At 41.6% G+C, this 22,076-nt stretch overlaps 4 protein-coding genes across 17 annotated transcripts in view; 2 read left to right on the forward strand and 2 right to left on the reverse strand.

The window, feature by feature from the left end:
• Window positions 1-1,366, forward strand: part of LOC116848825 (protein FAM98B) — a 6,444-nt gene extending 5,078 nt beyond the window's left edge. Inside the window, exon 6 of the mRNA XM_032825336.1 lies at window positions 10-1,366. Within this exon, the coding sequence (XP_032681227.1) occupies window positions 10-130 (121 nt within the window). The 3' untranslated portion in view covers window positions 131-1,366. The remainder of the gene's footprint in view (window positions 1-9) is intronic.
• Window positions 1,367-1,374: 8 nt separating this feature from the next.
• Window positions 1,375-3,661, reverse strand: LOC116848822. 3 transcript variants are annotated; one of them, XM_032825332.1, is made up of 3 exons: window positions 3,520-3,661; window positions 1,859-2,988; window positions 1,375-1,500 (listed from the first exon to the last, which is right to left on the reverse strand). In XM_032825332.1, the coding sequence occupies exons 1-2, from the start codon at window positions 3,587-3,589 to the stop codon at window positions 2,570-2,572; spliced, it is 489 nt and encodes a 162-aa protein (XP_032681223.1). In that variant the 5' UTR covers window positions 3,590-3,661; the 3' UTR covers window positions 1,375-1,500; window positions 1,859-2,569. The 3 variants fall into 3 exon arrangements, with proteins under 3 accessions (XP_032681223.1, XP_032681222.1, XP_032681221.1); XM_032825331.1 differs by having other exon boundaries at window positions 1,859-2,018; window positions 2,092-3,661; XM_032825330.1 differs by having other exon boundaries at window positions 1,859-3,661.
• Window positions 3,662-4,626: 965 nt separating this feature from the next.
• LOC116848783 (polynucleotide 5'-hydroxyl-kinase NOL9) lies at window positions 4,627-13,211 on the forward strand. Of its 2 annotated transcripts, XM_032825255.1 has the most exons (8): window positions 4,627-5,037; window positions 5,174-5,406; window positions 5,583-7,333; window positions 7,647-7,846; window positions 7,922-7,972; window positions 8,739-8,938; window positions 9,214-9,542; window positions 12,662-13,211. In XM_032825255.1, exons 1-7 carry the CDS (start codon window positions 4,970-4,972, stop codon window positions 9,507-9,509), a joined length of 2,799 nt encoding a protein of 932 aa, XP_032681146.1. In that variant the 5' UTR covers window positions 4,627-4,969; the 3' UTR covers window positions 9,510-9,542; window positions 12,662-13,211. The 2 variants fall into 2 exon arrangements, with proteins under 2 accessions (XP_032681146.1, XP_032681147.1); XM_032825256.1 differs by lacking the exon at window positions 4,627-5,037 and having other exon boundaries at window positions 5,354-5,503; window positions 9,214-13,211.
• LOC116848778 overlaps window positions 9,129-22,076 on the reverse strand; it is a 172,969-nt gene continuing 160,021 nt past the window's right edge. For 9 of the 11 annotated variants that reach the window (XM_032825236.1, XM_032825243.1, XM_032825241.1 and 6 more), the window contains 17 exons: window positions 15,800-17,956; window positions 15,385-15,544; window positions 15,170-15,258; window positions 14,974-15,084; window positions 14,798-14,876; window positions 14,576-14,686; window positions 14,314-14,463; window positions 14,128-14,219; window positions 13,909-14,019; window positions 13,467-13,692; window positions 13,229-13,356; window positions 13,023-13,070; window positions 12,876-12,940; window positions 12,530-12,795; window positions 12,123-12,359; window positions 11,895-12,036; window positions 9,129-11,805 (listed from right to left, as the gene is read on the reverse strand). In XM_032825236.1, coding sequence (XP_032681127.1) covers window positions 11,256-11,805; window positions 11,895-12,036; window positions 12,123-12,359; window positions 12,530-12,795; window positions 12,876-12,940; window positions 13,023-13,070; window positions 13,229-13,356; window positions 13,467-13,692; window positions 13,909-14,019; window positions 14,128-14,219; window positions 14,314-14,463; window positions 14,576-14,686; window positions 14,798-14,876; window positions 14,974-15,084; window positions 15,170-15,258; window positions 15,385-15,544; window positions 15,800-17,956 — 4,722 coding nt within the window. In that variant the 3' untranslated portion in view covers window positions 9,129-11,255. Of the gene's footprint in view, window positions 11,806-11,894; window positions 12,037-12,122; window positions 12,360-12,529; window positions 12,796-12,875; window positions 12,941-13,022; window positions 13,071-13,228; window positions 13,357-13,466; window positions 13,693-13,908; window positions 14,020-14,127; window positions 14,220-14,313; window positions 14,464-14,575; window positions 14,687-14,797; window positions 14,877-14,973; window positions 15,085-15,169; window positions 15,259-15,384; window positions 15,545-15,799; window positions 17,957-18,665; window positions 18,947-22,076 lie in introns of those variants that run through there. The other 2 variants (XM_032825235.1, XM_032825234.1) reach the window with 2 other exon arrangements.

A 22,076-nucleotide genomic window follows, 5' to 3' on the forward strand; every position in this document is an offset into this window, starting at 1 on the left:
AGGAGGAGGAGGAGGAGGAGGAGGAGGAGGAGGAGGCGGCAGAGTTCAAGGCGGCTGGAATGCTAACAATTCTGGCTCAAACTATCAGCGTGGCGGCTATAATAGAGGCAGAGGCCGAGGACAGTACTGAAAATGTCACTATACTTCGTATGATAATACGGATGCTTATCGCGCCGAGAACTATCACGATAATATCAATAATAGCTATTATATTTACGCTTACGTATTTACGCTACACATAACGCGAGGACTAACTCAGGTCTTAAATATCCCAGTTTGAATGTATCTCTAAGTATAATCTAAGAGATAATGATGTCGAAATGTTTGTGTCAAATTGTCATAGTATTGCATTAAGATAGTCAATATGTTATTTATATTCGATTTCGTACGCAGAGTCTCATTTGTAATGGCAACTTTCGATTTCCTCGTTTAATCGAACCTTACGTTTGTGTACATGTATATAATCATTCTCTTTTTACATGAACTAAATTTAAAAGAGATACGGTATGTAAATATGTACTTGCTCACCCGCTGAGAGCGGATTAGATGATTGAAATTTATTTATAACACGAGGAGTCAAGACTGTAAATCAAGAATATTGTGCATTATATATGTCGAAGATTAAGTACTAAATGAGTAATATAATATGCTTATATATGCTTATGAGTTGATTATTATTTAAAATAAGTATACCTTTTATCTGATTCCATAAAATGTTGGTTTAGCTTTTAATATGGGCACCCATAGATTGAAGTATGATTCCATATTTTAGAATTTTCGAGTATAAAAATATATAGGAATTTATAATTTTAAAAGATATTAATGCATGGTAACAACTTTAATTTCCGATATCTTGTACTGAGTTGTTTTAAAATGTTTGTATAAGAGTTCTTGTAATAGTAATAGTGTAAGACTGTGTTCGGAAATTACTTAATTTTAAGGCAATTTTCGAAAGCCTACTTTCTTTCTCTTGTCTGTTTATCAAAGATAGTTTCTGGAATTTGTTCCTAATTTATGAAAAAAGTTTTTATCAAGCTAGTATTCTACCGTTGTAATTATATAGCTTAGAGTCTTCATCTCCGATTTGGCTGAAACTCAACTCATACTGTATATTTTCACGTATAGAAACTAAATATGAAAGTTAAAATCGTTGTTCTGTCCCGCAAAGCGAGATATTAATCGTTAAAATTATGAAACCTGTCATAGCGATGAAATATAACGACATCACATACTATGTAAAAGTGCGCGCATTTAAAACGTATGTGTGCTTATGGGGAGGTTCTCATCTAGCGACCCAAAAATCGTACGATTTTCTCGAATTTTTTTTTCATGGAAGGATGTAAATAAAGAAGTCAATTTTTTTATACTCATTTAGTAGGTCTTAAAGTATGTAAAAAAATTTTTTTTCGTAAAAAATATAATAATAATTGTTTATTTATACTGATATATGGCCACCTCAAAAAAAAGTATCCAAGTGGGCGGCACTGTAGCACTGGTTATCTGAAATCAGAAATCCAAAAATTTTTATGAAATATATTACATTTGTTGGAGGTTGAACCAATAAAACCAACAAAAAATAAAAAATTGGAAAAATGGCGGACATGAAAATTTTAGTGTCGTATTTTCGCGTTTTTTTACGCCCTTCAAAGTGATGTAAATAAAAAAATAATAACAAATATCATCATTTTTTAGGTTTATCCTCCAATAAATTTAATTTACTTTGAAATAAAAAAAAACATTATGATATGTTCAGTACTTTTTGAGATATCCTACCGCCCAGTTTGAAAAACATGGTTTCGAGAAAAACGCGTCTAAAGTTTCAGTACACGAATTTTTTGATTAAATGTAAAAAATGTACCTTTTGGCTAATCAGCAATTCCAGGCCCGTACAACAATCCTTCCTCGACTTCATACTGCTCCATTTGGAAAGTTTTTTCGGATTTTTTCGCTGATGCAGCTGCTCTTGCGCCGTCTGACATACTTTTTTCAGCTGCTGCAATCCGCTTGTCATCAGTTATCTGGACAAAGTTCCGAGCTTGAAGACCAATGGCGATTCCCAATAATTCCATTATTTTTAAAATGATTACGTACTCTTCATTAAAAAGAGACACTCCAATGTAAGTGGCAATTTCAATGGTCTTGGCAGCACTGTGCAAATGTTTGGGTGCTAGTTTCCACACGCAGGCGTTGACGGACTCATTTGAATTTTGTGTGTTACCGCCGGTACACCGTTCCATTAAATCGTCTGAAGATAAAGCTTCAAAAACGGGTTTAATAGCATCACTTTGTCTATTAAAGGAGGCTTGTGTCTGAATGATTTCAAAGTGCCGTAGGCCTCGGCGACACGCCACTTGTACCAACTATCTTTGCCTTCAGGGCAGTACATGTGCTGCGGATTTTCATCACTTGAAACGTTATGATAATATACGGCCCACACAGCATTCTTCAGCATTCTTTGCAGAATTGGGATGTCTCCTAATTGCCAAACCGTAATAAATAGTCAAATCTGCAATAACTTTGTCGGTTAATTTTCCGGCACCTTTCCCGCAAAGGCCCTTTGTGATCTTCTTCACACCACGAAGCCGAGTTCCCATTTTCTTTTGCACGTGTCCAACACATTCTTTTTTTTCACCGTAATGTCATCGTAAGGATTCAAATCTTGAAGAGCCTTGAATGTTTTCGTATCGCCATCGCCAATATAAAATTCATATTGCACGCCAAGCAACTCTTTTGAGCGGGCAAACATTTCCTTCATTGCATCAACCTCCCTTTTGCCAGAACTTCCTTGGTAATTAGCAGAACACACTTCTTCGTGACTTTCCTTCCACAAATTATATTCAATCGTACCTTTTTTTGATTTCCAATTGGCACAACTTTGATAAAAAGAGGATTTAACAATAACATCTAAAACTTTATTTGTGTACTTTCCTATCAATGTAGCAAGACCAAACAGTGATGAAAAACCTCTTTTCTTCCACGAACCGTCTCCTGAAACAGTTAAATTCAAAGGCTCTTTTTCAGCTGCTGTATTTTCACTAATCTCTTCTTTAACAGCTTTCTTTTGGAAGTTTTCGAAAAGAGTTTTCGATGCCGCGTGCAAATTGTCGAGGAAAGTATAGTAAATATTATTACTAAACGAAAACGTTATATCTAAAATCCCACAGAACATTTTCAGACTTTGAAGGCCTCCTCCTAGCATTCGTACGGCAAATATTAGGCGACGGTTAATTTCAGAAAAACGGTTTATAGTTTGACTGGAATCGCACGAACGATTTGAGCAAGAGCACTGGGCAACTAACTTAAAAGCAACACCAGCACCGTTAGTTTTTAAAAATTTTATATCACTGCCACAATTTGTACACTTCACGAATGTGCTTATAAATGAGAAAACATTTAAAAAGTGCAAAATAACGTAGTTGGCCTTCATGTCAATGATAACTTCGTCGTAATTTGCATCGTTCAATTTCTTCGCCGACGTGCTAACAAACTCCGTTTCACACTCTGCAGTGAACTGATTACCTTCAAACTTTCTTTTCCGGTTTCTTGATGGATTACCTCCTCTACAACCTTTTTTATTTACATTCGGCATGTTTACACACAAAAAACGTAATAAAACTACTTGTAATCGGAGCACGTTGTCAACTAACGCTACACGCTGTAACCGTTGATATTAGTATATATAGAAGCACAACTATAAAATCATAGCATATATTTCGACATCTGGTGGTACTCAAGGTAACTATACTTACTATGATCACCCATGCTATGGTCGTAAAGGAGGGAAATTCAAAAATATTACGGAAAACACGCGGTAGCGCGTGAACTCCATTTTCGCGTAAAAAGGTGGTTCCACTTTTTCGCTATAACTTAAAAAAAAATTAATTTTCGTACAAACCGCTTTGGGAATATATTCTACATATGATTAGTTACAAAAAAATGCAAAAAAAAAAAATCGATTTTTTGGTCGACTCCGATGAGAACCTCCCCTTATGTATTATTTGTTGAAATTGTATCATGATTTCAATGGCTGCGTTCAGCAGAGAAAGCTGCTTTGCAACTGTTGCAAAATTCGTGAATCTGATTGGTATATGCTCTTGGATTCAACCAAAATTAAGAGCATGCTCCAATTAGATTCACGAATTTTACAACAGTTGCAAAGCAGCTTTCTCTGCTGAACGCAGCCAATACATATAGTACAATAACGGAGGCTCCCAACACGTCGATTCGAATCTCGGCTTAATAATTTAGCGGAGGCTTAAAATATCTCGGTTCGAATCCCGGCTTAATTGTTTAGCGAAGAAAATGGCGGCTTGTAGCGGAAACTTTGGAACTAATTTACAAAAATAACGAGTCTTATAAACTACGCACACTTGATTTAAACCCGTTATTCTTGCAAGAGCAGTTTCAAGGTTCGAGGCTACAAGCCGCCACCGTTTTTTCAAGAATTTTGTAGAATCCAAATCGTAATACTACTCAACGGTAGGTCGGACATACTTTATTATTGAAGTAATACGGCTCAACAGTGAGTGAGACTATTCACTAGATTCACGCGATTCACTAGACGCTAAAAATGCTTTGAAGTGCAGTATAGACCAATCATGGCTTCTTTTTAAACGCTTCAAAGCGTTTGCAGTGTATAATGGATTGCACCCAAAAAGAAAGTGAGCGAAGATTGTGAACACGATCCACTTGACGCTTCAAACGTTTCTAAGCGGAAATAAACTTACCATAGTTTTCCATATTTTTCTTTTCAGTATCAATTTTTTAGAGTTAGAATCTTTTTGTCGGCAACAAAACACAATTTCTGTATCGGATATATATTTATTAAGATAATATGTAACTATTGAAACAACTCTGTGTGAGGGTATCTATATAATTCTTTAGAAATCTTTCTGGTGAAAATATCTTTGTAAGGTTATGAAATCTTGGTACACGTATAAATTTTTAAGCACAAGTAGATATTGACTTAATGAGGATATTTAAACATACCAAAGGATTAAAAGCAAGGGGAATTAAATTAAAAGGGAGACTTAAAATGTAAGTAAGTTAAAACTATGGACATTTATTTGAATTAATATTTGGATATGGTTTGTTGACACAATATATATATGTAATAATTTTTTAAAATATTGTTGCTTATTATTTATTGTTGTTTTGTTTAATATTTCAACAGATTATCAGTACATAAACTAAAAAGGCACATTGGTCGCAAGTATAAAAAGATGTTTACTTCTCAAATTGCTATGCTAAACATTGTTGATGATGAGAACACAACTGCACAGAGTATTCCTTTAGGAAAGAATATTCCTCCAGATGAGACTATTCGTCCTTTTACAGAGAAGACAAGCAGACAATTGAGTCCTAAGTGCAGAAAGAAACAATGCAACCAAGGGGCTGCTAACAAATGTAATAAATTAGAGTTCCTCTATTTTCTTACATCATTTTATAGATTCTTTTTCACAATGTGCACTTTAAATCTTCAGACTAGAATATCCCATCCCATGTAAGAATATCCTATCTATATCTTTTTACAGCTAAGTAATATTTTTCTATTTGTTATTAAAATTGTTGTTTGTTATCAGGTTTTACAGATGATATCACAAATTGGGATGACTCTGAGCAACAGATAAAGGAGAAAGGAAATGATAACTGGAAAATAGATTTCTCAAATGAAGAGTTGAAAGGGAGAAAAGATGACGATTTGGCACAGGTCTCTTCTACGGAACAAAGAAATTTAGATTCACCGATTGTGGTCAAAATGCCATTGGATGACTGCACTGCGTTGAGTGTGCCAAAGATATTTGAACAGCGATCCAAGGCACAGTCTGAGATTGATACATATGATAGGAATGTCTTCGCGCGAGAAACATGGTCTAAAGAGAACAATGCACGCATCATAGATTCCGAATGCGTGAATCCCGACAACGCCCGTTCGTTAGCCGAACACAAGGAGTCGGCATTGCCTATGCCGTGGGATGCGAATGAGACTAACGAGACTGAAGATAACGGAGCTATCAGTAATAATGAACTAGGAAATGTCGCTGTTAATAAAGTCGGCGGTGTTAACGTTGCGCGTAGGGAATCTGTCGAGAGTTCTGATAGATCCACAAATAGCAACAACGATGCAGTAGCGTACAAAAGTCTTCAGCTCGAAGATACCGGGGAGCTTTGCCACGAGAATGATCCCAACAGCGAGGCCGAAGACAGTGAAGCTATCAGCAACAGTGGTTTAAAAGAGGCCAGTCTTCAGGATCCCAAAAATGTCAGGGCGCACAAGGTCAAACAGCCACAGCTATACAGCATCAGGAACATTGTGATCGTTATCATGGAGAAGGACAGCGCGTTTGGTTTCACCGGCAAACTGTCGGTGAAAGTGCTGTACGGCGCCGTGGAGGTTTATGGTGCTATACTGAACGCGTCCAAGGATCCCGTGGAGGTGTATTCACCGAGAGGATACAGCAACGTTATCATAAATACCTGCGGAGAAGTCCCTGATGATACTATCGACCAGATATGGACGAAGTTTAACGCGGACGGCATCACTCGGGACTCGGAGACCACGTTGTTCGAGAATATTGACAAAGTCAAGCCGGGAATGGCCGTACTGGTGTTGCGGAATATTGAGAACAATCTCACTCACTTCCTGAAGACCTATTATCCATTAAGACTATTTCCAGACGTGAAGAACTCCAGCTACTACCCTTGGACGGATTATCGTCGAGCTGAGATGGTGCTACAGGCACAGCTGCAGGTAAAGTACCATGACTTGAGACGCAGAGGGCTGTTCATTGACTCGCGTATCAGCGACATCGCCAACGGGATGTTGACGCGCTGGCGCGCGAACAAGTGGTCGTGCGCACTGATTGCCGGCGGTAAGGACGTCGGCAAATCCACCAGCGTGCGTTTCTTGATTAATAAGTTGCTACATACCTGCGAGAAAGTAGTCTTGATAGACGTGGATCCCGGTCAGTCGGAGTGCACGCCGTACAGCTGCGTCTCTTACAGCTTGATCGAGCAGCCGCTGCTAGGGCCGAACTTCACGCACCTGCAAACACCAGTTTACCAACTTTTCATCGGCGAGATCGACGTTATGCAATGCGCCACACGCTATTTGGAAGCTATAAAGATGCTGATTACTAAATTGAAGAGTTGCTCGGAGCTATCGCGTTTGCCGATCGTTGTGAACACGATGGGATTTACACAATATGTCGGTTGGTATCTCCTGATCTCCACAGTGAAGCTTATCAGGCCGTCTGTTATCCTACAAATCTTGTCGGCGAAGAATAGGAACAATTACAGAAATTGGCTGAACGCAGACACTGTGAACAAACAGGTATATACGCCTGTTCCCGTGACTCTCTCGATAATAGAATCCTAATTCAATGATGTCAGAGACGAGAAAACGTATGATAAAAATTCTTGCCGAAACCAAAAACTTTCAATCTAAACAAAAAGCAAAATTTCAATTTGAACAGTTACAAGTTCTAACCAGATTCTTGTTAACTTCCACAGAATTCTAGTTAGTTTATATTTCACCAGACATTCCAACGTTTTTTTCGTTTCTGTGTTTCCTCATTTCTGACATCATCAATCCAGGGTTCTGCGGCAGTAGAATCAGAAGCCTTAATACGTTACGGTTTCGACAGGACCGCAAGTGGACGTTACATAATATACCGTTGGCCGATTGGTACAAGCCGTGCGATCATGAGCTGTTTGTGATGCATTCCAATGCGGAAAGTAAAGAAGCACGAGTACCAAAAAAGTGGAACATGGAGCCGTATCAACAGCGCGAGCTCGTCATGATTTCTTATCTAAGCGATATCACACGCGACAGCTATGATCCCTTGTGAGCTTTTTGACTTCACAAACAACGCGACGACGAGAAACCGCAACTTTTAATTATCACCCTTTGCTGTTTCAGCCAATGCGACGAAGATCAGTCACTCAAGATCAACGAGGTGGTGCCGTACATGTCAGTATTCCATAATCAAGTCAGTGGAAATGTTCGATTTAATCTTTGAGTGAAGTCTGATCGCGTTTAGTGGTAATAAATGACTCGTTAATCAAGCGAGTCTACGATTCTTCATCAACGCTTCGGCGTTGATAAAGTGTTCGTATGTTTATTGCAAAGGGTTTACTGTCCATTAACGTCTTGAAGATCGAATCAAACTTTTTTTACCAATTTCATATTAAGGCTCCTGGGGAGTCGCATCATCCATCTCTTTTTAATGACGTCAGAAGCGAGAAAACGCATGCTAAAAATTCCTGCAAAATACGTCGAGATAAACAGATATATCCACAAAACGACATTTGCGATCGATTAAGTACATCTCTAAAATACTCCGTACACTTTCCTTTTGTTCTAACAATCAACAGATAATTATAAAATAAATGTGACGTGCAATCGTCTTTTCTAACCTAATTTCCTCATTATCTTGTCATATTAATTTTCCGATTATCTATTGATTTTTAGAACAAAAGGAAAGTGTACGGAGTATTTTAGAGATGTACTTAATCGATCGCAAATGTCGTTTTGTGGATATATCTGTTTATCTCGACGTATTTTGCAGGAATTTTTAGCATGCATTTTCTCGCTTCTGACGTCATTAAAAAGAGATGGATGATGCGACTCCCCAGGAGCCTTAATATGAAATAATTAGGGGAATAATAACATTCTTTTATATATGTGTATATGTACATACACACACGCGCATATGTACTCACGTAATCTTTTGCAGGGCACCCCTCTCTTCCCTGTGCATCATTCCTCAACGATCGGTCGGCGTACCACCCTCGCACGTCTTGAATGTCATAAACGGTAATATAGTAGCGTTGTGCGGTGTAGATTTGACGGAGGAGCCTTCGCAGGAGTCTGACGACAGCTACGATGTTCGAGTGCTCACGCACAAAACGTCCTTATGTACCTGCTACGGATTCGGTAAGCGCGAATACCTTCGCATATTCACGATATGAGAACTCCGGACGCGATTTCGGGCGTTAAGCGCGACTGTTCGCTTTCAAAATCTACTTGACTTGTGTGCTGTTACTTAATAAAGCCACGTGTGATGTTATCTCGACTTTCGGGAAGGGAATCTGAAGGACGCGCTTGGCATTCAATGTGCATGCAATTCTTTTGTATCTCTTAGAATGTATTTTATACATATAAAAAAAAAGAATGTTCCTACAATGCTTGATATTCGCGTGTACATACAGGAATAATACGAGGCGTCGATATGGAACAGAAACAAATATTCATCAATACCCCGCTGCCCATATCGATGATGCAGCATGTCAACTGTCTAGCGGGCTGCATTTCCATTCCGCCGTCGCTATTGCAAGTGATTGAGGGCGCGCTGTACGTCGGCGCGGACGCAACGCTGCCGACGAGCCGTAAACCTCGCAAGGGCTACTTCCGCATGCGACGTGGGAAGAAATCGAAAACGGACAACCATAAGTCATCGCAGAACACGAAATTGTATGAAGATACCGTGAAACGTACCGATGGTTAAATAACGCTGAGATAACTCGGAGACGGGGCGACAGTGAGTTTTTTGCGTGTGTAGTCATCGAGTAGTTCATAAGACATGAGACCTTATTCTGGATGTATAGCGAATGAGCCACATTTTATAAGTTTTATTTGCCTTTTTTTCTAAGAATCTCCGCACAAGAATACAAGAAGCGTCCGTAACGCTTCAAGTTACGTCGAGTACTGACTGTAAATTGAGGTCTGTACTTAATAGTGAACTTGGATCAACACGCAAAAGCGTGATTTTATGTAATCAGACACATTCTCTCTTCCTCCCCCTCTCTCTTATGTATGAAATTGTTAAATATTTTGTAATTAAATAATTAGAAAAGAAATATATTTAATTTGATGCATGAGTTAATATTTTATCGAAACTTCTACATTGTTTTTTTTTTTATTTCATTATTATAGTAAATAAATGAATAAACAATATATTATATAGAAGAATAAAAATTTGACGAGATATTAACTTATCAAATTAAATGTTTCTCTGTTTTAATATTTTTATTATAAAAGAATATTTCATATATACTTCATACTACTTCATAATAAAGCGTTGGATGACACATAATTATGCTTTTATTATGTTGCGATTTTCTTTGTACGTTGAATCTGCTATTACGTACAGATTTCAATTCAATGTCAGCAATTGACGCAATTTAAAGCGATAGACATTCTTATACTTAGACATTCTAAGTCTGCTGTTATATACAGACTTCAATTCAATGTCAGCAATTGACGCAATTTAAAGCGATAGACATTTTCTTGCGTGGAAGCTTTAAGTTTATTATTTAAGTTTAATTGTAAGTTTAATTTTATTTTTATGAGTGTCATACATACATGTCAACTACAGAATGAGGAAGAATATATTTGACTATGCAACATGTTTAAATACATGTTAACTACAGAATGAGGAAGCATATATTTGACTATGTGTCCAGAATATGGCCTAAGAATGGTCATACTTAACGATATTTATCACAGATGTCATATATGTCGTAACATCATAATTATTTCATTTTTGTCGTTTTCAACCTCGTATATATATATATATATATATATAGATAAAACTTGGTTTCAAAATTATAGAAAACGATTATAAAACAATTATAAAAAGAGAACTCGACATTATTTTTATTTTTTAATAAACTATGCATAATGATTATAATCATAATAAATCATACTGATATATTATAGTAAAGATTATAGTAAATAAATAAATGTTAAGACATATATAACATCTGGTGTATGATTGGTTGTATTGATATTCGGTGCACTTATACTCAGCGACACTCTGTGACACTTGAGCATTGTATTTCTAGCTCGTGGAATTTATATCATAGCTGAATTGTTTTATTTCGCGAAAAATCGGAAGAATTGCAATAGATTGTGCGTCTCCTCGCTAGTATGAGTGCACCACGCAGCTCAACAATGTACAACCAAACGATTTACGATTTGATCGCGTACAAAATTAATTATACAAATTTGTTAATTATACAAAAGTATAGATATTTTTACGCATAATTATGCGCAGACCAAGGAAGAATCGCCAAATATTGAAATACTATTTGAGAAATAAAAGGCGATTCTTTGTGTAGTCACATAAGTTTTTCTTAAGAATGGTACAAAACAAAATTATTTGTTCCAAAATTGAATTGTAAGTTTACAAATTATTAAAAAATTGTACTACGTCGCAACAGGATAGGGAATATCACATTCTATGATTCTCTCATTGCGAGCTGGATTGGCCGTTTTCGTCTTCATTGCACTTAAAGAAGGAACATAGGGGCCGCAATATAGCGGTGAGTGTTTGCACACTCCAAGATTTGCCGATCAATCTCTGTCGACTTGTGGCTGATAAGTTCTTTACGTCCGTGTAGTGCCGAGGAAAACCAAAGATCTCCTCGAGTTCAGTAATCCATAGCGTGTCGCTGGTGCCTTTCATCATGATCGGTTTCAGTTCCGCTTTGCCTGAAACGGAGATGAAAACGTTCGTGGAGTCCTTTCCCCGATGAAATCTTTCGGCTCGATCGAAGAAAGGAAAGACAAAAAAAGGAAACATACCTTGTCTCAAAGAATTTGTTCTAGTCGTGACCGTGCGAATCTTCTTCACTAGAGCGTAACGGTTGCAGTTTGGTGTGAGTATATCCTGGACATCCTGCTGTTTCTGAAACTGGGGGAAGTACGGGTCGTCGGGGAGATTGTGCCAGTAGAGTCTCAGCCTGTGCTGGGGCGAGAAATCGGCCGAGTCCACCACCATTGGCTCCTGCCCCAAGTGTCTGAAATCAATGCAACAAGTTAATTTCGCGTGATCACGACAGGTCATGCCAATGATAATCGTGATTAAGTAGGAGGCGCGACGGCTCACTTGTTCATTTCTAATCTGTACTCGCTCGGCATGGAGGCGACGTTCTCGTACAGCCAGAATAGATGGCGACCCTTGTTGCTCTTTTTTAATTGCTTCAAGATCCGGATATACTCGAAAAATAGTATGCCCGTCCCTTTGGGATCTGCGAGATCACGAGAGAAGAGGAAAATTATTCCGTTCAGGTATTTTTTTTACGGTTTTTTTCACAAGTTGATCATCGACACTTACTGTGGAGACCCAGTCGCGCCGGATTGACTAAACTGAGGTCGTTGCACGGCGAACCGCCGATCAACAGGTCGATCGGCATGATCTCTTTGACCTTCTCTTTCGTCACGCCTCGCACGTCGCCTAAGTAAGTAATACGATCACCGAAGTGGGCGGAACTGATCGTTAGAGCGTCCTGATCGATTTCGCTCGCGTAATAAACGTCCACAGTGATCCCCAGTTTCAGGAGCACTACCAGACCTGTCAAATATTATCACATATAGATGCAGGACTGTAATATTTTCCAAATATATTTTTGTACACGCATAAATACATGTATCTTTAAGAATATGTTTTGTAAGTGTGTTACTGCGCTTATCGCGTAATAATGATACTATAACAATGTACATTGGATATAGGTAAATGCTTACCAGTGCTCAAGCCATCGAAAAGTGACAGCACACGTATGCCTTTCTTCTCATCATTATTTACAATATCTATTTTATTAGGTACAATATCAGAAGTCGTACGGAACATCCCTAAGAACCTCTCTTTCCAATCAGGTCGCGGACGCAACAGTCCTACAGGCAATGTAGACTTGTCTCTGCACAGAAAGCATTCCCATGGATCCTCCAACAACATCTCGTCGTACACTTTCGGACACAAGAGATACTTCAGGCAGGCAGTGCAATAGACTCTGAAAAACGAATCGCACGATTACATAGTTGAAGGAGACAAGATGGATTCGTCGTTAGGCATCATAAACGAATTACTAACCGTGGACAATCCTCTCGGTCGCAGATAACCACAGTCCCGGTCGCGGCGCAGACTGTACAATAAAACTTAAATCAGAAATGTAGAAATTCGTCAAAATGTAGACACCGTTATGATTCACGAGTGTCACTTGAATTGTTAGATACTTACACACTTATCGTCGTTCCCGAACACGAACATACAAGGTTTAAAAAGGTTCTGAAACAAAACAATTTGCGAAACATTTAGCTGTAATCATCGCAGAAAAATACTATATATGTTTTGTTGTGCTCTACATCAATAGTTTGTTTTCTCTTTGTGATCAGTCTCGAGAATAAATAAAGAATTTGTCGTCTCTTTCTTTTTCTTTTATTTACCGAACATTCTTTGCATAGAGATCCTTCAAAAAATGGATGGTCCTCCATTGCATTCTTAGGAAATTTCAAACATTTCAAACATAATTTTTCCAGTTTAGATTGCTCCAGTGTTGCGCGACGTAAAGCATCTGAAAATAAAAAAGTGTGAAAGATAAGAATCTGAGATGTCGTACGGAGTATCGACTGTGCAAGTAACATTTGTAATTCGTGCAAGTCGTATACAATTTAATGGACATACCACTCTCTTTTATATCGTCTTTGCGTTTAGAATCTACATTCGCATTGGATTTTAATTCATTGATCTTTTTAATTATCTCGTTGGAATACTTATCGTATACTTTGTTAGATTCTGAAACTTGTAAATGGTTATATGGTATGTGTATATTATTCATATCCGAGAAATACTTAAAGACATTATCTAAACTCCAGTTATCCGTGTTGCATCCCAAACGCGAACAATAATCCTAAAAAGTCATATTCAGATCGTGGAAAAAAATTTTTTACAAGACATTTTTGGAAATGAATATTCATCACGTCCAAATAAATAAACTTAATGAACTTATTTATTACCCTTTGAAAGTAATAAATCTATTTATCTCTCACTATAAGGAGATAATTAATTATTTGATTTATTGAAATATCTATAATAACAATGTAAATTGTGAGGCAGTAGTTTTTACCTTCGAAGCTTGCAACACGCCTACAAGATACACATGCTTTTTCGTATTCTCAATGTATTCACGCATCTTTTCGATTCCCTTGTGAAATTTCAAAAATGCCAAGTGATGTACCTGAAACAATAAGCACGTTAAGAGAAAAAAAAAACGAAGCAATTTATTTTTTGCATACTTTGAAAGAAATCTAATTTCCAGTTTCAATATTAGATTGAGAATTATTACCTGCGAAACTGTATAATCGCCGTACCACATAATCCACTGACAACCAAAACCTGGTTCTTTCAAGCAGCTATCACGATAATCGACGATCATTGCTGAAAAGAGAAAAAGAACTTTAAATTTATATTTGCGAACAATGACTGACTAAATTTTCGTTCAAAAAAGAAGAAAAATGTTTTCGGATAATACCTGGCCACCAGTTGTGCCCGGTGATCTTCGCCCAGGTTATAACACCGGGCATTTGTTCACGCAATGGTAAACGCTCGTCCTCAATTTGTTTTACGGCTTTTGTATCTTTGGTTTTTTCGACCTTTTCTTGTTTCTTCGGCTCCGGTGAACCTATTGTGAATGATTATCGTGTGAATGTTATCCATTAGAAAGGGAGACACGTCGCAATATAAAAGTACAGCAGATAAAAGTACAGGAAAGAAAGAAAGAAAGAGAGACTCACCGTTTCTCTGCTTCAATATATACTGCTCGGTAACTTTGGCGTTCTGTGCCTTCAAAGCGTCCAATCTTTCTTGCATTTTCGTCGGATACGGGTAAAAACACAAGTTGTCCACTGTTGTGTCGTAGGTATGCGGACAAAGAATTTCACAGATTATTTCGTGACACCTACATTGCGGATAGATTAACAATAGTAACGGTGTTACAAGAATCTCACGATACTTACGTTCCTCCGATCTGATATTTCGTCGTATCCAATAATAATAGGGCTTAGTCAGAGTGCACTCGTAACGTTGGCGTAGCATCTAAAATAATTGTAACGGCACATCGCATTTTTCGAAGATAATTCCTTATGTGTAATTCATATTTGCGTAACATTTTCGTAGTGTTTATTAAAAGAACCTTTATTGTTTCGTCAATGGCTTGCGATCGCGTATTATTTTTACGAAATTTTTGCGTCAATCGTTCCTCCAGCTTCCTGGAAAACGGTTCTATCTGGGTTTTCTCATTGAGCTGAAATCACGTCAGTCATGTGTTTCATTGTTCGTTTCAGAGGAGGAGAGAAAGGGAAGCAATCTCGGTCCATGCGGGGATTTACCAATGATATTTGCGATTCTCCGATCCAGTAAACCCATATTTTGTTGGGTTCAGCTGCCATCCCTACTTGGTCAGCTTCGACAATCAGCGCTACAACATCACATTGTGACTTTAAGTGCGTTTCTCGGAAGAGAAAGGGGAAGAGAATACGGACAAAGAAGAGTGTTCGAATATTTTGAATCTAATTGATGCCAATAAGAGTCGAGGCATACTTACCTGGCCACCATCCTGAACAGTTTCCCCATATCAACTTGCCCGTGTTGCTCTCTTTGCTGGGATTGATCGAAGATCTCGTTGATCTTCGTAGAACGTATTTCTTCTCATTCTCGTAATCTGAATCGTTGTCCTTGCTGTCAGCTACGCTTTTCGTTTGTACCTAAATTACCACATTATTAATAAATAAATTATATATTTTACGAATTTTATATATATTCTCGATACACACACATACACAGAGTGTGTACTCTAAACTCATCTCTCTCGCGTCATTCTCAATCGCGACACGACTATAATGATCAAGTATGGAAATTGTAACAACTCGTTATTTCTAAAGTAACGACAACAATAAAAAAGTTGGTCTCTCTCTCTTTGTCTCAGTTCTGTTGAATTCACTAAAGTGCAGATTGTTTACCTTGGCAAAATATTGACTCTTCTCCTGGCCGAAGCTGTGATCCGTCGACGACGATTTTCCGTTACTCTCTCTTTTCTTCCGGTTCCCATACGTGATCACGTCCTTGGTAGGGCTGCGAGAATTCGTGAATTTCGCGCGAAAACGTGGTGCGAGAACTTTCGCGCCATCGACAGCAGCCTTGTCGGTGTTATTCGACGATTCGCGATACACATAGCACGCGCTTGCCATCAGCGCGTTTCGCTCTTGGTGCGACTCGCCGTCTCCTTGATCGTCGAGAATGACCATCTGGTCAGGCACTATCGTTGATACGTCGAGCGCACCGTCGTCCTCGTCACCGCGTGATTCTTCATTCGAGAACGAGCGGGGCTCAATCAACGTGCTGATATCGCCGTCTTCCGAGCCCCAATTCATCTCGTCCATTTTTATCTTCAGCGACGACGGTGTGGAGTCGTCGGGACCGACTTGCTCCGGCAAAACGCTCTGGTACGTCGTCTCTATTCGATCGATATACTTGCAGTCGATAGACGCCTTGTACCACCGTCTTCTCCCGCGAGTCTTCCGATTCACGTACACCTTTGGAACCGATTTCGCCGGCGAAATCGTGTTTTGCGATGAATTATTGTGATCAGGCGCGTCTTCATCCTCCCACTCGTACTTCATGGAAATTTCGTGATCCAAGCGCTCGTCGTGATTCTCACCCGCATCCTTGGCGACCTCAGCATCCTCCGTATCCTGATTGCTATCCGTGTTGCGTATCTGCGCTCGGATATCCTTCAGAATCGCGATGGCGGTGTTCTTCAGATTCTCCTTGCATGAGCACGGTGTGCCGCTGTTGTTGTAAGAGCGACGTCGTGGGTTGTTGCAGTCGCAATGTTTCCGCGTCTTCTCCACGAAGTCGGCCTTCGGGGTCGACACGGCGCGCCTCTCCCGAGTGCGATGCGCGAGGACTGGCGCGTCGTGATCGTCAATCGTCACGGAATTGTGTAAACGCCGACGCTTTTGCTGTCGTTTCGTGATCTTGCTGTTCTTCAGGATTGCTGAACGGTCCTTGAAATTTCTCAGCAGATTTCTCTTTCGCGATGGAAACCTTCTCTCCTCGTGCAAGTTTGCAGCTTTGCGCTTCGAAAGGTTCCCGTTCGCGAGACCGGTCTTCTTAGCACGAACGCGTCTTGTGATCCTCGTCGCGTTGTAGTCTTCATCGTTCTCATCGTCGTCTTCGTAGTCTTCGTCATCCTCGTCGTCTTCGTCGTCCTCATCGTCCTTATCATCCTCGTCGTCCTCGTCGTCATCGTCGTTCTTGTCGTTCTTGTCGTTCTCGCCGCTATCCGACGTCGTGTCCTCCCATATGTCCCCTATGTCGTCGTTTACACGCGCCACGTTCTTGTAGTAATCGGTGCGTTTCGAGGGACTCGCGCGACCTCGCTTCGCCCTCCCTGTGTCGCGTGGTCCGACGTATCTCGATGCGGAGTGATCGGCCGGTGTCTCGGTTGTCTTACTGTTTCCTCGCGTTGGTTTCCCGCGAGCTTCGTTCTCACCAGTCGCTCGATACGCCGTCGCGGATAAAGAATCACGAGCCTCGTTCACGTTGCTGGCGCCAGGTAGTCGGGCGTGAAGTTGCCTAAACGAGAAATTGTATCCTGGTAAGCCCGCAGATGGTCCGTCCGATGCATCACGGCGATCGGTGTTCTGAAGTTTCCGGTCGAACGGTGACGTAGAGGCGGCGCCCATGGTGGCGGCAACGATGATTCGTCTTTTCATCGTGGACTTGCGATCCTTGCCGTCGTTGATCCGACGATGGGTGTCTCTCTTCTGCCGTTTGACCGTCCATCTTCGTCTGCGCTTACTACGCTTGCGGATGGCCTTCTTCAGAGTTACCGTACGCACCGTTTGCATGAAGGGCCACACGGCTGAGGTGTTGCTCGCGGGCTTCACTTCGACGTCTTCGCGATCGCTCGCTTCGACATCGGCGGCCATTTTCTCGGCTTCTTCGTGAAATGACGACTTCTTCGCGAAACCGTCTCCGCAGTTGACGAAGGAGACATCTTTTAAAGATGACTCGGAAAAGAGGCCTAGATTCATGGCGCATACTATGGACCAGACCGTCCCCTTTTTGCACTTCCATGGTCTGCCCCTGCGTCGGTTCGGCTTTTGGAATATCTGCAAACACACATCGAGGAAGAAACCGTGAGAAAATGCAGAGCGAGAGGACAAACTTACTAGGTTGCCATGAAAGATTTGTTATTTTTCTGAGAAAATTGGATCTAATTCTGAGTAAACGGCTGAGTATCTCACATGACATACTCAGATCAATTTTTAGGTGACAGTTGTTGATACAGGCCTAAGTATTATCGGTGAAAATGAGGAGACGAACGATCAGGCATGACAGCGTCGCGAGAGTACGCGATTCGCGAAATCGAAACCGGCGACAGCCGACGGAGGGACGCGCGGAAATCGTGGCAGGAGAGGAAGAGGGAGGGGGCGAGGCAGAGTCTCCGTAATCCGAGGTGTTTGTTTATCTCGTAATTACGAGAGTAAAGTGTGTAAAGAAAATGTATTGGATCGCGTCGCATCCGTGGGCAGATTTCCCACGGGGGAACGTAACTCGCAACATTGACAGAGAGACGTCGTCGACGTCGGTCGAGAGCGGCGAGGAGAGGACGACAGGGCTTGCGGAAAGTTTCTCGCGCGCAAAAAATCACCTCAAAGAGAGACAAATTGGGTCGCGGGTGCTTGATTAAAATTAAACCTAAATTAATCTCCCTTCTCTCTCTCTCTCGGAGCTCACTGCCACTTCTCACCCTCCACCCCCGTCGTCGTCGTCGACGCGTGTCTCATCGCCGGTAAACATCGCCGGTTCTCATATTACCATCGTGTCGAAGAGTAGCCCCGGAGAAGAGAGCGGTGTCCTCTCTGTCGCGAAGTACGCTTCTTGATCGCGAAGTAATATCACGCCGCGTACAAACATTACGTTTATATCTGCTCTTGCACAGTAGAGCACGCACTCCCGTGCTTGACATGCGTACTCGGAGGAGCTTCGTAATACTTCCCGGAAGTCTACGAAGATCTGAATTAAGTATGAAGTCATAAGAAATGTAGATGCGCTGCAAAATGAATGTTCGTTGCGCCGAGTCGACGCACCCGCGCGCTGTATTCGTCGACAATGCATCTTGACGCGTTAAGCGCGACGATGCTGCGACGAAAATTACGTCGCGGATGCGCTGTGTGTGTGTGTGTGTGTGTGTGTGTGTGTGTGTGTGTGTGTGTGTGTGTGTGTGTGTGTGTGTGTGTGTGTGTGTGTGTGTGTGTGTGTGTGTGTGTGTGTGTGTATAAATTCATAATTTTCAGTGATAGATTCATAATTATATAAGCCACTTTTCTTTTGATCGATCAATATCTGGGTGCAGCGACGCGACGGGGAGAAAGAGAGATTGATTCAACAACTAACTGCGCGATTGCGACTTAAACACCCTCGGCACGCATAGGAATTTAATTTTTCACGTCGTGTACTGTTGTAATTACGGCTCACAGTTCTCGAAGTCTTTCAGCAAAGGATCTCGATTTCCCTCCTCGAGGGCCGCGACGTAAATGTTTGATGCGGCTGAGGCGCGGAATTACATACGCGACACATATAATTTCATGTTTACGTTACTGGAGACGTCTCTCAGATAAAAGCCGCACTGATGTGCGCGGCAAGAAAGAGGAGAGACCAAACAATATGCGCGTAAGACATACACGTGAATATTTCAATATTGACGGCGTATGTGGCGTAGCATTCGCTGCCCCTCGAGATTGCCCTTTATTCCACCCTAGCTTCTAGGGTAATTGCAGCCTGTCTACGTGCCCCTTCTCTCTCACTCTCTCTCTCTCTCTCTCTCTCTCTCTCTCTCTCTTACTTTCTCTTCGACATCTTATTCCGAATAACAAATCGATAAAAATGAAATATGAGCGAGCCCACGAGAAATATCGCCGACGCGGACAGATGTCCGTTGAATCAGATACGAGCGATAATTGCGCTTTGTCTCTAACCTGATAAGAGACGTGTTTCGCGAGATAACGCACTTGTAATGTACTTGAAAATTTCGCGACTTCCGTCGCTATTCTCGTCACTTCGCGGCACCGATAAAGAGACATTCCCGTTCGTGACTCGCAAACTGCGACCTGCACTCGAGTCATCTTTTAAATAGCGTCTCGTTGGCACCGCGGGAGACGGTGAAAGAAAGACGAATGGCCGAGGACACGTGTCGTTGCACGAGTCGCCTCTGAAACGTGCTCGTGTCCTAAAGGCGCCGATTCGCGCCGCGAGCCAGTCAGTCGAAACCTGTTGAATGGAAGGCCCGCCATTAGTAGTCTTACGCAAACAGGATTAGCTGGCCGTTTGTCGCGCCGATTGTACTTTAACGACTGATTGTACATTTAACATGCGATTGTTATTTCACAACCGCGTTGATCGCGGGGGTTGCAGCGCTTCGCTGTCATTAACCTCGCATTAATCTCGCGGTCGCACGTTTATCGTGTAATTCCCGGCGCGTGATCGGCCCGGCGAACACAAACCGTAAGAGACACAAATGTCACTTCTCTGGCCCAATTAAGGACTGACATCTTCATTTCGTCGTGGATCACGCAATTCGTCGTCATTGTTCCGTTTATGTTTGGCGCGTTCAACAGAGACACAAATAGGTCTGTTCTTTTTAATTAAACTACTGAAACTAGTACAGACTGATGCAATAAATTAGAGAGTGAAACAAAATATATTTGTCTCGCTTTAACTTGTGCACCAATTCAGACAGTTGAGCTAAAAAGGACAGCCTAATGTCAGTTAATGCTGTTCTCTTTTGTCAAATCTCGTGTTGCTTCGCGATCGAATGTCGACGAACTCGAGAGAGAAGAAAAACGAGGAACGTGATGAGCGTCCTCAACGAGCGTAATTTCTCTCTCACATGCACCGACGTCGGGAAAAAAACATGAGGAGAGATAACCCGATATCGTGTGTGTATGTGTGTGTGTGTGTGTACGTGTGTGTGCGATCACGATTTCTCGGTGGTGCAGAATTTTCCAACACAAAGAGAAGACACTAAAGATATCATTTGCCTAAATATGGTTGCCGCAACAAAGTGTGTTAACAATGTATGTTTTTCGCCCATACATACGAGATGGTTACCGTAGTGCTCTGAAAGTGGTACACTGACTTTTGTTGACTGACTGTCCATACGTGTTTGAGTGGTACTCTCAGTGATGTATGGCGTAATCCAAATCCTACGAATCTTTCAACTGTAATAATTGTTTTGTAGACCACAACAGAGAGACAGCAATATTCTTTCGGTTAGAACAACTGTATGTATGAGGATGTACTAACTGAATATCATAAGAACTACGGCTGTGAGAATTGTATAAATGAGCGTGCAACAACAGTGAGATCTTTAATGCCACATCTATATAATTTGAAGTCTCCAAAATTCTCTCGTTAATCATAGAATATGTGGATGCAGCTGGGCAGTTTTCTCCGCGAAGAAAAACGACCAGGATGCGTCGACTCGACGTAGAGCCTCCGGATCTCCAGGTCGCCAACGGGAACACGGCCACCGGCGCGATAAATGAATCAGGTTTGGCCGGCGGCTGCGGCCGAGATTCGAATCGCCCTTTAAATAGCCTCCTCTCTCCTCGCGGAGGGTTGGCGCGGGCGCGAGAGAAAAAAGGCGCAAAGTAAAACGGGCGGCGGAGAAGAGGCGAGGGGGAGGAAGCGGGGGGTTGAGGGCGATGCACAGAGTTCACGTGGCGCCTCCAAAGCATTTCTCGAGGTCGCTCCGCGCCCCGGGGTCGACCTGATGAATGGAAACGTCGGTATTATTGTGTTTACACGCGGGACACACGGGTGCCTCTCTCGCCACACTTGGCGTGGAAACATTCCATTCATAAAGCGTTCCGCGCGTTCCTCTCACCGCCACACACACGTGCGCACACACCGCACCGTGCAGTCCGCACACACGCGACGCACGCCGGCACACACACACACACACACACACACACACACGACACGCATACGGATGACAGTAGACAGGCAGGCAGCAGCATGCAGACAGACAGATAGACCGACCGAGGAGGGTACGGCACGACGACCCTCTGCCTACCGCGCGGGGGTTGACACCAGTGACGTATTCAGAAATTTCGTTGCCGCGCCGAGGGACACTTCCCTCCCTCCTGGTCGAGATAACACTGGAGATTTTCTCGGCTCGTAACGACACCCATCCTCCACATCCTCTCCACCCCTTCTCTCTCTTCT

This window comes from Odontomachus brunneus, unplaced genomic scaffold (assembly GCF_010583005.1).
Source record: "Odontomachus brunneus isolate Ranch 3 - 2012 unplaced genomic scaffold, Obru_v1 Obru_scaffold_100, whole genome shotgun sequence".
NCBI classification, from domain to species: Eukaryota; Metazoa; Arthropoda; class Insecta; order Hymenoptera; family Formicidae; genus Odontomachus; species Odontomachus brunneus.